The sequence below is a fragment of the Gekko japonicus genome, unplaced genomic scaffold (assembly GCF_001447785.1).
Source record: "Gekko japonicus isolate JY-2015 unplaced genomic scaffold, Gekko_japonicus_V1.1 scaffold578, whole genome shotgun sequence".
In the NCBI taxonomy this organism is placed as follows: Eukaryota; Metazoa; Chordata; class Lepidosauria; order Squamata; family Gekkonidae; genus Gekko; species Gekko japonicus.
This window is the reverse complement of record NW_015168668.1, coordinates 789,752-804,079: the sequence shown is the minus strand read 5'-3', so window position 1 is coordinate 804,079 and position 14,328 is coordinate 789,752. Positions and strand designations below refer to the sequence as shown.

Below are 14,328 nucleotides of genomic sequence, written 5' to 3'. Positions count from 1 at the left end.
CCCCTGCTCCTGCCCCCCCCCCCCCCCCCAGCCTGCCTTGGCAGGCCAGCTGGAGAAGCAAAAGGGGATCTTCAAAAGCCTCCCCTTCCCCAACCGGCCTGCCAAGGTGGGCAGGGGGGGAGCGAAGATAGAAGGGGTTTAAAGTGCTGGGGAAGGGCAGGGGAGGCTTTTGGAGATGCCTCTCCCCCCTTTTGCTTCCCCTTCTGACATCACTTTCGGTGATGTCGGGGGTGTGGTGTGGCATATGCTAATGAGCTATTATGCTAATAGCTTATTATTTTATTTATTTATTTATGCTTTCGACTTGTATCCCGCTCAACCCCGAGGGGTCTCTGAGCGGCTTACACAATTTCATTTATCCCTATCTATGGCCACATCGTCAGGGGTGTGCTAATGAGCTCCTGCAGCTCTTTTTCTACGAAATGACCCCTGATCATATCACCTCTCAGTCGTCTCCTCTCCTTGTTGGGTTCCACCTCCTCCTGTTTCCCACAGGGCGCCCAGGGCACAGAAGTAGGGATAACCCATCACTTTCATTTGTCCCCCAGCACCAGGTATTCAGGGGTAGACTGCCTGTGAATATGGAGGTTTCATTTGTCTTCCATGGCTCATAGATGCTGATAGACCCATGCTCCATGAATTTGTTTGAGTCTTTTAAAAGGTTTGTTATTCCAGTGGCTATCCTGGCAGTGAGTTCTATCAATGCTGTACAAAGAAGTGGTGGGCTCAGGGCGTTGTCCAACAGTTAAATAATACAATTAGAGCAATATTAAAACAACAATTTACACATAAAATATCATAAAATACCGTGTAACTATAGCTGTAGTCAGATGGCCAATCAGAATCCGGCCACTGGTGGACAATCAGCCGGAAAAAGCTGGGCCAGAAAACCTCCCCATATGGGCTCAGGGCGGTGTCTAAAAGTTAAATAACACAATTAGAGCAATATTAAAATAATGATTTACACATAAAATATCATAAAATACCGTGTAACTATAAGCTGCAGTCAGATGGCCAATCAGAATCCGGCCACTGGTGGACAATCGGCCGGAAAAAGCTGGGCCAGAAAAGCTAGGGCCAGAAAAGCTAGGGCCAGAGAAGCTGGGGGGGACGTCCACTGCCTCAACCAAATGCCCGGCGGAAGAGCTCCGTCTTTCAGGCCCTGTGGAAGTGCAATAATTCCTGCAGGGCCCTGATCTCACTCCCACCAGGGAGCTCATTCCACCAGGCAGGGGCCAGGGCCAAAGAAGCCCTGGCCCTGGTCGAAGCTAGCTGGATGTCCCTGGGGCCGGGAACCACTAACAGATGTTGATGTGTTGATTTTGTCTGCCCAGTTGATTTCACTGAGTTAGTGTTGACAGAAGATGAAAAAGTCCATCCTGTCAGTACTGGGTAAATGAATGGGAAGTTTCCCTAACATCTGAGACCCTGTCACTGAAGATGCTGGAGACTGGGACCGTCTGCTAGATGGTTTCCAGGCAGAGAAAGGTCTTTCCTGACATGCTAGATTTGAGTTCAGTAACACCTTCGAGACCAACGAGACATCCAGGGTGGGAGCTTTTGAGACATTAAAAATCAACCACTAACAGATGTTGATTGGTTGATTTTGTCTGCCCAGTTGATTTCACTGAGTTAGTGTTGACAGAAGATGAAAAAGTCCATCCTGGCAGTACTGGGTAAATGAACGGGAAGTTTCCCTAACATCTGAGACCCTGTCACTGAAGATGCTGGAGACTGGGACCGTCTGCTAGATGGTTTCCAGGCAGAGAAAGGTCTTTCCTGACATTCCCTACCCTACCTGAGGTCTTTCACTAGAGATGCCCATCTGCGACCTTCAGTTTGCAAAAATGCACATGCCCTACCGCTGAGCCTGTCCTCCTTCCTTAATCACTTGAAGCTGATTTCTTCCCTGGCAGCAGGGAACTGTGGAAGACGTAGTTCTGTGAAGAGCCCTACCTGCTTACAAACCTACATTGCGAACAGTTGTTTAGGGGCTCAAAAGCTGGCCTGCCGTTCCATGTTATTTCGGTTGGTCTTAATAAAAGGCATCATGTGGCTTTTTATTCTGGGATGTTGGGAGAGCTGTGACTGTTGAATATTGATGGAGAGTTTGAGGAATTCATGTTTATTAAAGGAGCATAGAAATCTTAGTTGTCTCAGGGCAGGGCAGGGCAGGGCGGGGTGGTGGTGTAAGAATTCTCTCTGAGAGCCACGTTCTCTTTGCAGAACCCAAAAAGATGAAACTGGTTTTTGCATCATTCATGAATACCATTTGGGCTGGTTTAGCAAAATGCCCCCATAACTTGAGCCGTGGGTATTGCGATCAAGCCAGGGTGTTTTTTTTTTGCTTTTTGCTTTAAAATCATCACATTGAAAGAGGAAAGGAAGAGAAGCAAAAGGAAAGTGGGGGATGGAAGCTGTCTCCTCAGGCCCACTCTCGAGCCCCTTGCCCCACACGTGCCGATGGGCTGGCAGTCTTGTATCCGCTTCCAGTGTTTGTTTTAAAAGAGGACATCACTCACTCTCATGTACGGGAAGGCCTTCCGGGCAGCCCTTCTAGCAGCAGCTAGATTTGAGTTCAGTAACACCTTAGAGACCAACGAGACGTCCAAGGTGGGAGCTTTTGAGACATTAAAAATCACAGCACTCAAAAACAAGTGGGAGAACATTTTAATCTTCCCGGAGATTCCATTGCTGACCTAAGCGTGGCAGGCGTCAAACAGAGAAGCTTCAAGGGGAGATCACAATGTGAGATTGCTGAACTAAATAAGGACTCAGGGTTCTCCATTCCAGCTTGTGTCTGACAAAGAGAGCTTTAACTCTCAAAAGAAGAAGAAGGAGATTGGATTTATACCCCGCCCTTCACTCGGAGTCTGAGAGCGGCTTACAAACTCCTTTCCCTTCCCCTCCCCACAACGCACCCTGTGAGGTAGCCAGGGCTGAGAGAGCTCTTTCGAGGACTGCCCTTGAGAGAACAGCTCTGGCAGAACGATGGCTTGCCCAAGGTCATCCAGCAGCTGCGAGTGGAGGAGTGGGGAATCAAACCCGGTTCTCCCAGATTAGAGTCCATGCACTTCACCACACCAAGCTTATACCACCCAACCACCCAAAAAATTTTTTTGTTGGTCTCCAAGATGCTATTGGACCCAAACCTAGCTGAAACGGTCTTCTAAAAGCAGTCTTTTGTTGGCCTGGCCAGAAAAAACACCCACTCCCCGGAACTGAGATCCTCTGATGGGTCGCATCCCATGACGGAGCTTTGCTTCAGGACGTTGTGGGCATAAACAGTGCCCCTCAGGTGGGGCCCATAACCTGGCAAGGGCAGGGCATGGAAACCAAGGCTTGTCTGCGATGGATGGCGACCTTTGTGCAATGAGACGACAGTGCCTCTGTTGGGGTGCTGTCATTTTTGGGCGAGGGGGGCTGCTGGTCTTCTCCCAGAACTGCTTTTGCTGTCCTCCGTCCGCTCTTCTTCACTGGCCAGGACCCTTGCGGTGGGCTTTTCTGTGTTACTTCCGTGCAGGGCTCTTTTTGTAGAAAAAGACCAGCAGGAACTCTTTAGCATAATAGGCCACACCCGACAGCAGAAACTCATTAGCATAATATGCCACACCTCCGACAGCACAGCTCGTTAGCATGTTAGGCCGCACCCCCATGTTACCAGAAGTGTGGTCATCCAGCCACACCCACCTTTTGCTTGTTATTCTGTTTACCTTGTTTGTTGTCAAAACCCAGGGCCTTTTTTTTTGTAGCAGGAACTCCTTTGCATGTTAGGCCACACACCCCTAATGTAGCCAATCCTAATGAGTTTCTGCTGTTGGGTGTGGCCTATTATGCTAATGAGTTCCTGCTGGGCGTGGCCAACTCGGGAGCCAGACGGAACTCCGTTCCTGTGCGTTCCTGCCCAAAAATAGCCCTGCTTCCGTGGCCTCCTTTGTTTGAATCCCCCTCCTCCCGGTTCTTTTCCTTTGGAGGCAGGAGAGACCCTCCTCCAGTGGCCATTTTCTTTTCTGCAGTGAACACTTGCCTGGCCCCCCCCCCCCAGATTGCTAACCCTTCGTACCCTTGTCCTTCCAGGCAACAGAAAGCGTACATCGCCACCCAAGGGCCATTGGCAGAAACCACAGAGGACTTCTGGCGCATGCTTTGGGAGAACAATTCGACCATTGTGGTGATGCTGACCAAACTTCGAGAGATGGGTCGGGTAAGTGGAGGGTAGGGAGTGGCAAAGCAAAGGCGCCAGACTATCGACCCCGATCCTTACGTTGGCTCTGCTCTGTGTGAAAATCTATAGCAGGGGGTGTCAAACATAAGGCCCGGGGGCCAGAACCAGCCCATCCAGGGCTCTTATGCAGCCCGCGAGCAACTAGTGCAAGGGAGGGAACCGGAGACTGTTCGGAGGGGGGTAGCAGGCAGAGCCAGTCCAGTTGTGGCTTCAGCATGGCAGAACAGCCTCATCTGCAGCAGCCAAGCAGTGTGGGAGCATCTGCCCAGTGCTGCACCACTGGCTCTCTACTCCGCCCCTAATGGGTTTTCCTTTGGACCCCCCCCCAGCCCAGGGGGCCTTGCAGTGAGGATACACAAACTCAGAGCTTACCAGCTGCTGCCCTTTATACAGTTTATACCTCCAGTCCCTGGCATTAGCGTTTTACGGAACACATGGCCCAGCCCGACAAAGTGGCATTTAAGTCAGGTCTGGCCCTCGTAACAAATGAGTTCGACACCACTGAGCTATCGCTTTGGGTGTTCCCTCTGTGCAGCTGCAGTAAGCAGTCTGCAGACACAGGTGTCTCGAGTTGGGGTGGGGGGAACACTTTGTAGAAGTGGGCGGGCAAAGTCGGGGCTGGAGGATGTAACGGTTTCCATCACGGCTCCGGCTCTGTGGAATGGGCTCTGTGCGATTGGTGGGGGGGGGGGCCTGGTTAGAGGTGTTCAGGAGGCCCTGCGAGGCCAGCCTGGATGCCAGGGAGGTTTGAAGGTCAGGCATCTTTTAAATGGTGGGGGGGGAGGGATTTGAGGCTTGCTATTTCATTTTTGGTTTTCGCTGGAGACGGCTCGACTATTATCGTGACGTACGCCGACTTGAACCACAAGGAAAGGCGGGATACAAACGTTTTAATAAATAGATAAATACAACTAGCCAATAGGTGGGTTTTGTTCCAGAGGGCAGCCATGTTGGTCTGCGGTAAAAGAGCGGGGTCCGGATCCCCTTAGAGACCCCACAAGATTTTCGGGGTACGAACGTTCGAGAGTCCAAGCTCCCTTCGTCTGGTGGAGTCATGCGATGTCACGTGTATAAAAAAAAAAATCTATACTTGAGTGCCCCGATGAAGGCAGAAGAGGAGGGATGAGTCGTGGGTTCGGATCCCTACACTGCCAGGAAGGTTGCTGGGTGACCTTGGGCTCAGCCTGCTCACTCAAGTAGCCTACCTCACGTTGTTGTTGTGAGGATAAGACACATAAGAACATAAGAGGTGCCAATGTTGTATCAGGCCAAAGGCCCATCCAGTCCAACACTCTGTGTCACACAGCGGCCAGAAATACCAGGTGTCATCAGGAGGTCCACCAGTGGGGCCAGGACATTAGAAGCCCTCCCACTGTTGACCCCCCTCCCCCAAGCACCAAGAAGACAGAGCATCACAGGTGAGGAGACACAGGTGAGGAGAGCAACAGATGCCTGTCAAAGCTCACTGGAGGCAGAGCAGGACGCAAAAGTTCTAGAAAGCTAAACAGAGGTGTAAAAGAGCTGCTGGCTGTTTGGGAACCACAGGACGCTGTTTCTGAAAGGTATTTGATTTAGTTCTTTGTTGTAGAATTTCCGGGCTGTACGGCCGTGGTCTTGGCATGGGTAGGACCTGACGTTTCGCCAGCAGCTGTGACCGGCACCCTCAGAGGTATAACACATTTTTCTGAGGGTGCCAGTCACAGCTGCTGGCGAAACGTCAGGTCCTGCCCATGCCAAGACCACGGCCGTACAGCCTGGAAAATCTACAACAACTAATGAACTCTGGCCGTGAAAGCCTTCGACAACATACTTGGTTTAGCTCTGTAGGGTTTCCCGTGGAGGTGCAAACCAGGGGTGTCCATGGCTGAGGACAGTGCAAACAGTGGGCCATTGATCACAGCCGTACAATGGGAGGGCGGGCTGACAGTGCTTAAAGTTAAGATGGGTTTGGTATTGCTGGTCGTAAGTGCCGATGGAATCCCTCTCTCCCTCTCATTTACACCAGTTTGGTGTAGTGGTTAAGTGCACGGACTCCAATCTGGGAGAACCGGGTTTGATTCCCCACTCCTCCACTTGCACCTGCTGATGTGACCTTGGGTCAGTCACAAGCTCTGGCAGAGCTGTCCTTGAAAAAGAGCAGTTTCTGTCAAGAGCTCTCTCAGGCCCGCCTACCTCACAGGGTGTCTGTTGTGGGGAGGGGAAGGGAAAGGAGTTCGTAAGCCGCTCTGAGACTCCAAGTGAAGGGCAGGGTATAAATCCAATCTCCTCTTCTTCTTCTTCTTCATTTGGTAACAGGAAAAGTGCCATCAATACTGGCCAGCAGAGCGGTCCGCGAGGTACCAGTACTTTGTGGTGGACCCCATGGCCGAGTACAACATGCCTCAGTACATCCTCCGGGAGTTCAAGGTCACCGACGCCAGGGTGAGTCGTTGGGGGTGAGGAGGAGTCCTTGCCCATTTTCTGACAGCAGCCAGCGTTGATGTTTGGGGGAAGCAACATCTTCCTAGTTTAACGACAGGGGAAGTAGCCAAGGCCCATTTTTGGGTGCATCTGTCCCCCAGCGTAGCATACGCTAACCAGCAGTCCCACTCCCCCAGGGCTGAAGCAGAAGGCCTTTCCCACCCTTGCCGTCTTGAGGAGAGCCCCACTTGACCAGAGCGAAGGTCCATCGAGCTCAGCATCCTGTTTCCAGCAGCAGGGAAGCCCACAACCCTCCACTCCTGCATGTCTGGACTTGTAGCACTGGGTGTTCAGACTTGGACCGACCTTGAATTTTGATGGCTGGCTGCAGCCATCGGCCACAAGCAGGCATAGAGAGAGACGTATCCCCTTCCCTGAATTTGTCTCCTCCCCTAAGCGGGAGGTTGCAGCTCATCTCTCTGCCATGCTTTGCCATTGAAACAATAAATACAGCATGGATTGGTACCACCTCAGCTATCAGTCTTGTCCCGCCCCTAATGCTGCAGCAGGAAATGCCATCATTTTGTTTGTTTGTTTGAAAATGAATTCTACATTCATGTTCATTTGTGGATTGTGGGGTTTTTTTGGTTTGTTTGTTTTCTTTTAATCTAAGAGCACAAAACTGCTGTGGGCATTGGGGCTGGCGGCTTCTGGGGGACGTTATGGGTGCTAGCCAATCAGTACTGTGCAGAACTGATGTGCTTCATGCTCGTAGAACAGGGCAGTGGGGGTGGGAGCATTGGAATCTAGAGAGGACCCCAGCATATTTGGACGGAAGGCGGGAAAGGAGTTTCCCGGGAAGCCCCGCTGCTCTAAAAAGGAAACGTTTGTCTTTGTGTGCCCCCTCCACCCCCTGTTGGGTTCTGTTGCATCCGAATCACAGCAGTCTCTCTGCTTTATCACCAAAGGAGGCCGTGCAGAAGAAACTTCCAACAGCAACGCAGCCCTCCTCATGCTAGGCCTCCAGCTATCCTCTTTTCTTCCTCGCACTGGCTTATCGCGGTTCTTCTCCTCCCTGACGGCGGCACCGAGCAAAGCTGCCGTCTCGCAAGTGCCTGAGCGCCGGCGACGAGGCTGAAGCCACCCCTGCGTTTCTCCTCCAGCAGCCGCTTGCCTCCTGCCGTGTAATTCCTTTGAACTCGTTTCAAAAGATTATTACAGTCTCCCGAGCCAAAATACAATATATATTTTAGATCTGCACATATATGTATAGGGAAGCGCACGGCCGCGCTTTAGTGGTCTCCCCATACAAACTGTTTCCCTTGGAAGCGGGGGGGGGGAGGGGCGCTTCCCTGGCCCTCCTGCGGCTGTCCTGTTGGAACGAAGGCACAGAGAAACCAATCGAGGTAAGGGGGTCTCGGGTTCCAGGCAGTTCTGCAGAAAGCAGCCGGTGTCGGTGCAGCTTTGGGAGTGATCCAGGCCGGCTTACTGCCAGCAGGAAATTCATTACCGCGAGATAGAGAGATGGCCGCGGGCTTTGAAAGGGGATTAGACAGATTCATGGAGGAGAAGTCTATCCCCGACCGTTAGGGTAGATTGATAGCAGCGGCCGCAGAGCTTCTGCTGCCTTTGAAGGAACGGTGCTCTGCACCTGCTCAGAGGGACTGTCTCCTTCATGCTTTGCGGACAGGGCCACCTCAGCTACAGAAGGAAATGGCATCTTGGGGGGGGGGGTCCTTAAAAAAGCCATCAGATCTTTATTTTGTTTCCCAGGAATCACGGCAGGAGGAGTGGTTTTGTGTTCTTCCGCATCCGTGTCTCTCTCCCGGCACCGCCTCCGCATAACCTCACTCCTTTCCCACTGCCTTGCAGGACGGACAGTCGCGGACCGTCCGCCAGTTCCAGTTCACCGACTGGCCGGAGCAAGGCGTGCCAAAATCCGGTGAAGGCTTTATCGATTTCATCGGGCAGGTACACAAAACCAAGGAGCAGTTCGGACAAGACGGCCCGATTTCTGTCCACTGCAGGTAAGTCGGGAAAAGAGCGAGGAAGAACAGGGAAGGGGGGGGGAGTTAAGCGAAGCTTTGGGGGTCTTCTGTCCTAGGGCTGCAGATGCCCCCGCTGCTGCTCTGCACCTTGGAAGGAAGCGGAGCCGTGCGGCCGCTCAGCCAACCTTCCTGCTAAGCCAAAGACTCTTGTCAGATGGGAAGCCCATCGCTGCCTCCTGATTGGCTGGACTCGGAAGCTTTCCTCGCTTCCCAAATCCCTGGCAGAATTCTTTCATTAGCACAAGACTTAAGCCGAGAGCGTTGGCTTCCAGAGCATGGAGGATTTGGGGGGTGGGGGTGCTGTTCCTTAAAGCTAGCTCCTAATTGCAGTCAATTTTCTCAGGCAAGGCAGACTGTCCTGACCCCACGAGAGCTTGCAAGTCTGCATTGATCATTAACCCCTGACTGTCTCAGTGCATCCTTTCCAGAACCTGAAAATTGTACACTTGGGCTCTTCAGCTTGCTATTTCTCTTTCTCTCTCCACCCCCCCACCTTTATATTTCAAGAAAATTCCTAGCTCACCTGCAGATCTGTTGGAAGCCCCTTCCCAATAAGGTTTTCTCGCTTTTTCGGTAAGGGTGTTAATGGAAAGCCTGCCTGGAGTCCAGAGGGCTCAGTGACAGAGCTTTGCCTCCAGAAGGCCCTGGGTTCTGTCCCTCACATCTCCAGTTAGAGGATCCCAAGTAGCAGAATCTGGCAAGGCTCTTTCTGTGCCGTGGTCTGAGGGGAGCGGCCTCCTGTCAAAATGGATATTACTGAGCTGGGTGAGCTGGTACCTGATTTGCTGTAAGACCACGGCCAGAGTATGCGGCCTTGACCCGGAAGGCCCAGACTGGCCCGGTCCCATCCGATCTCAGAAGCTAAGCAGGGTCGGCCCCGGTCGGTACTTTGGTATGGGAGAGCACTAAGGAAGTCCAAGGCTGCGACGCAGAGGCAGGTAGTGGCAAACCCACCTCTGTTCGTCTCTGTCCTGACCTGGATGGTCAGTCTAGCCCAGGGGTGTCAAACTCATTTCTTACGAGGGCCGGATCTGACATAAATGAGACCTTGTCGGGCCGGGCCATGTGTATGTCATTAATGGCGGAGATATAAACTTTATAAAGGACACAAACACAAAGGGTTTTTTTTTTAACTTAAAATGAAAACATGCTTAAGACATTTTGCACTCTTGCAATATTTTGTTTATATAACAGTGTCTGATAACTGACACCTCTCGCTCTGCTCATCAAAATGCCTGTGCTGTTGCAACCTTGAGTAGGCTGTTCAGGTGTGTATCTGTAAGCTGCAAACCTACGATGATGCAGCAGCAACAGAACTGGAAGAAGAAGCAGAAGACAGCCAGTTCCACTGCGGGCCTGATAGAAGCCCTCTGGGGGCCTGATCCGGGCCCCGGGCCACATATTTGACACCCCCGCTCTAGCCCAATCTCATCAGATTCAGAAGCTAAGCAGAGTCGGCCCTGATTAGTGCTTGGATGGGAGCAGTGTTCCCTCTAAGTTGAGTTAGTGGTGAGCTAGCTCACTGTCCTTTAGCCTCCGGCTCACGCATTTTTGTCTTCGCTCAGGAAGGATGGGCACCAGACCAAGCTAATCGATGCAGCAGCCCAATCGCTCGCTCACCACTTTAATGCCAGTAGCTCACAAAGCAGAATTTCTGCTCACAAGACTCCACAGCTTAGAGGGAGCCTTGGATGGGAGACCACCAAGGAAGTCCAGGGTTGCTGCGCAGAGGCAGGCCATGGCAGACCACCTCTCCTGCCTTGAAAACCCAGTGGGGTTGCCGTAGGTCGGCTGTGATTTGAAGGCGAAAAAGGAATAGAGCATATGACTATGAGTGTGGAGATCTGAGTTCAAGTCCCTTTTCAGCCGTGTTCACTGGGTAATGATGAGCCACACTCTCTCAGCCTAGCCTACCTTACAGGATTGTTGTGAGAATAAAGCGGAGGCGGGGAGAGCTCCGTTCTGCCGCTCTGGGCTCCTGGAAGGAGCCATGCCATTAAAAATATAATTTTGATAGTCCCTTAACTATTTTTTTAAAAAAAACAACAACAACACCTGACTCGATAACCAAGATTTCAATATTTGCATATTGTAAAACCTCCGAGAAAGTTCTGGGATTCAGCTCCGGGGAACTGAACGATTTTTCTCAAAGAGTTCTCCACGAGGGCAGCTTTATCTTGCCGCCGGCAGCCTTACCAGTTCTGGGTGGTTGTTTTTAAAATCAAAGCGTGGTTTGGAAAGGGGAAAAAAAGTGTGACTACCGTACAGGAACTAAAAATGTGTTAAATTCAAAGACGTTTGAGAACCAGATATTTTTAAAGGGAGCGCCTGCGGTGGGTCACCTGCTTTGCACGCAGAAGGAACGCCTTGGGGGAGTCGCTAAGACGTCAGGAAAGGCCATTCTCTACCCAAGACCCTGGAGGGTCCATGAGAGCAGTCAGTCCAAAGCTAAAGAGACCCTCAGTCTAACTTGGTTGAAGGCATCTTGTTCGTGAACAAATTTATATGGCTACATCTTTCCTCCTGCAAATGGCATTAACTGGGGGGGCCTCTTGTTTTGCTACAAAATAAGCATCCAGCTCCCTCCTGCATTGTTGAGTGAGAGGTGGGAGCTTGCTGCTCTCTCCTGGGCAAGTCAGCCATCCCTTTTCATAACACCATCTTTGCAGTGTTTTCCTTTCCACTGAAGCAAGATTCCCAGCAGCAAAACCCCTTTCAAGAGCTCCAAAATCCTCAGCATCTTTCTGCTGCTTCTGCGTGGGCCCAGGTGGGGAGGGGGTGGCGGCGTTAATCTGCGATTAAAGCTTTAGTTGATTAATCGCACCACTGGAGGGATTAAAGCTCCCGTCCAGCGCCAGCTTGTTTTGCTCGTTTTCAAACGGGTGCAGCAGAGCCGAGGTGCCGTGCAGAATGCACTGTTTGCAGGAGCACCTGGTCTTCCTGTGAGCACAGCAAAGAAAACCCAGTTGAGTTCCCAGCTGTCTAATGCTGTGGAAGGACTTGGCCACCTGCTCGACAGGAGAAGGGAGTGCACCCGTTTATGGGCTTCCATATCACCCTGCCTCCGAGGGGCTCAGAGCAGCGTATGTGGTCTCCTTGGGACAGACAAAAGGAAGTACTTCTTCACTCAGTGATCAGCTTGGGGAATCCACTGCCACAGAGTGTGTGGATGGCCACTAAGAACATCAGAAGAGCCCTGCTGGATCAGACCAGTGAGGGTCCATCTAGTCCAGCATCCTGTCTCACACAGCAGTCACGCAGTTCCTCTGGACGGCCAACAACAGGACATAGAGGCCAAGGCCTTCCTGAGGTCAGAAGACCTCCGCTGGATCAGACCAGTGGTCTATCTAGTCCAGCCTCCTGTCTCACACAGTGGACAACCAGTTCCTCTGGAGGACCAACAACAGGGCATAGAGGCTGAGGCCTTCGCCTGACAAGAACATCTGAAGAGCCCTGCTGGATCAAACCAGTGGTCCATCTAGTCCAGCATCCTGTCTCGCACAGCGGTCATGCAGTTCCTCTGGACGGCCAACAACAGGGCAGAGAGGTTGAGGCCTTCATAAGAACATCAGAAGAGCCCTGCTGGATCAGACCAGTGAGGGTCCATCTAATCCAGCATCCTGTCTCACACAACAGTCACGCAGTTCCTCTGGACGGCCAGCAACAGGACATAGAGGCCAAGGCCTTCCTGAGGTCAGAAGGACCTGCTGGATCAGACCAGTGAGGGTCCATCTAGTCCAGCATCCTGTCTCACACAGTGGCCAACCAGTTCTTCTGGAGGGCCAACAACAGGGCATAGAAGCCAAGGCCTTTGCCTGACAAGAACATCAGAAGAGCCCTGCTGGATCAAACCAGTGGTCCATCTAGTCCAGCATCCTGTCTCGCACAGCGGTCATGCAGTTCCTCTGGACGGCCAACAACAGGGCATAGAGGCCAAAGCCTTCCCCCAATGTTGCCTGCTGGCTCTGGGATTCAGAGGCTGACTGATACACCTTCCCTCCATGAATCTGTCTAATTCCCTTTTAAAGCCATCTACACTAGTTGGCTTGAAAGGGGGATTAGACAAATCCATGGAGGAAAGGTCCATCAGCGGCTATTCGTCACATGATTGCATTGAACCTCCATTTTTAGCAGCAGTTTACCTCAGAATACCACAGTTGGGGGAAGTTGTTGGTCTTCGTGCCCTGCTGCTAAGGCTTCTGGGCCATCCAGTTGGCTGCTTTATGAAGCCAAGTGCTGGACTATCAGTCTGAGGCAGCACAGCTGCTTTTACGTTTCTTCTTCCCGTCTTCATTTTATCCTCTCAACAACCCTGTGAGGTAGGCTAATCTTGAGAGACCACAGCTGGCCCACGCACTCAGGGAGCTTCCTAGTGGCTGAATCACAGATACATGAAGCTGCCATATTCTGAATCAGACCATTGGTCCACCATGTTCAATATTGTCCTGTGAAGAAATGCATTTTTTCTCCTGGGAGGTTTGAGATGAGCAACTTCCACGGTGCGTTTTTTAAACTTTCTTCCCCCTTTGTGCAGAGAACAGGTGTGGGGGGGAGTCTATTCATTTGCTTCCCAGACATACATCAGCTCACCTTCATAAAAATGCTAATAGATATAGCAGGAGAAATAATGGGTGGGTCAAGCTCTCCCACAAGCAGGGAAAAGGGGTTTTGGAGGACTGAAATGCTAGATCAGTGTTTTTCAACCTTTTTGTGCAAAGGCACACTTTTTTCATGAAAAAAATCACAAGGCACACCACCATTAGAAAATGTTAAAAAAAATTAACTCTGTGCCTATATTGACTATATATAAAGTAATTTTCTTGAATAGGAATCAAATAAACACAAAGAAATTATTTTATAATTACTTTATTATGAAATAATAATACTTTATTTTCATTTGCTTCCCAGACATACATCAGCTCACCTTCATAAAAATGCTAATAGATATAGCAGGAGAAATAATGGGTGGGTCAAGCTCTCCCCCAAGCAGGGAACAGAGGTTTTGGAGGACTGAAATGCTAGATGGACACCAGGAAGGAAACGTCTAGAATTTTCAGGGAAATGCTTCTCTGACTTGGGCTGACCTGGTCAGGGGGTGGTGAAAGGAAGAAGATAAAACTCCTGGGGGCCAGGAGGAAGCTGTATTTTCGTTGCGTGCTGTTAAGTCCGATGCTTAACAAAATAGTCAGAGAGTGATTTCAGCAAAACTCAGGTTTTGACCATGTGCTGGCCTAAAGAGCTGGAGGGAACTTCAAAGTAATGCAAACTTTGTAGGGATTTGTAACTACCTAAGCTAAAGGGGCCTGTCCTATATTTTAACATCTGATAGGGCATGTATAGAGAGAGGTTTTGTGTTTCCCCCATTTCTTTTGGATCCCTTGCCCAGTCTGGTGCTGGGCTAAAAGAATGCTTGTAAACATTTTCTTTTTAATAAATACTTTATAATTTTGGGTGCTGGAAGTGGTTCTCTGTACCACAATGACCTCCACCGTCTCAGACACACTATTTTAAAAGGAGCGCCAAGGGGAAGGCAGGCAGTTGGCAAGTGGCTATGCCTCCAGGCAGGGGTCGTTTCGTAGAAAAAGAGCTAGGGGAACTCATTAGCATATGCCACACTCCCTGACATCACCGGAAGTGTGTCATAAGGCCACACAC

At 50.9% G+C, this 14,328-nt stretch overlaps 1 protein-coding gene across 1 annotated transcript in view; it reads left to right on the top strand.

Annotated features, from left to right (window-relative positions):
- Positions 1-14,328, top strand: part of PTPRS (protein tyrosine phosphatase, receptor type S) — a 179,752-nt gene that overhangs the window by 155,858 nt on the left and 9,566 nt on the right. The window contains exons 27-29 of the mRNA XM_015415315.1: positions 4,078-4,204; positions 6,521-6,646; positions 8,498-8,652. Coding sequence (XP_015270801.1) covers positions 4,078-4,204; positions 6,521-6,646; positions 8,498-8,652 — 408 coding nt within the window. The remainder of the gene's footprint in view (positions 1-4,077; positions 4,205-6,520; positions 6,647-8,497; positions 8,653-14,328) is intronic.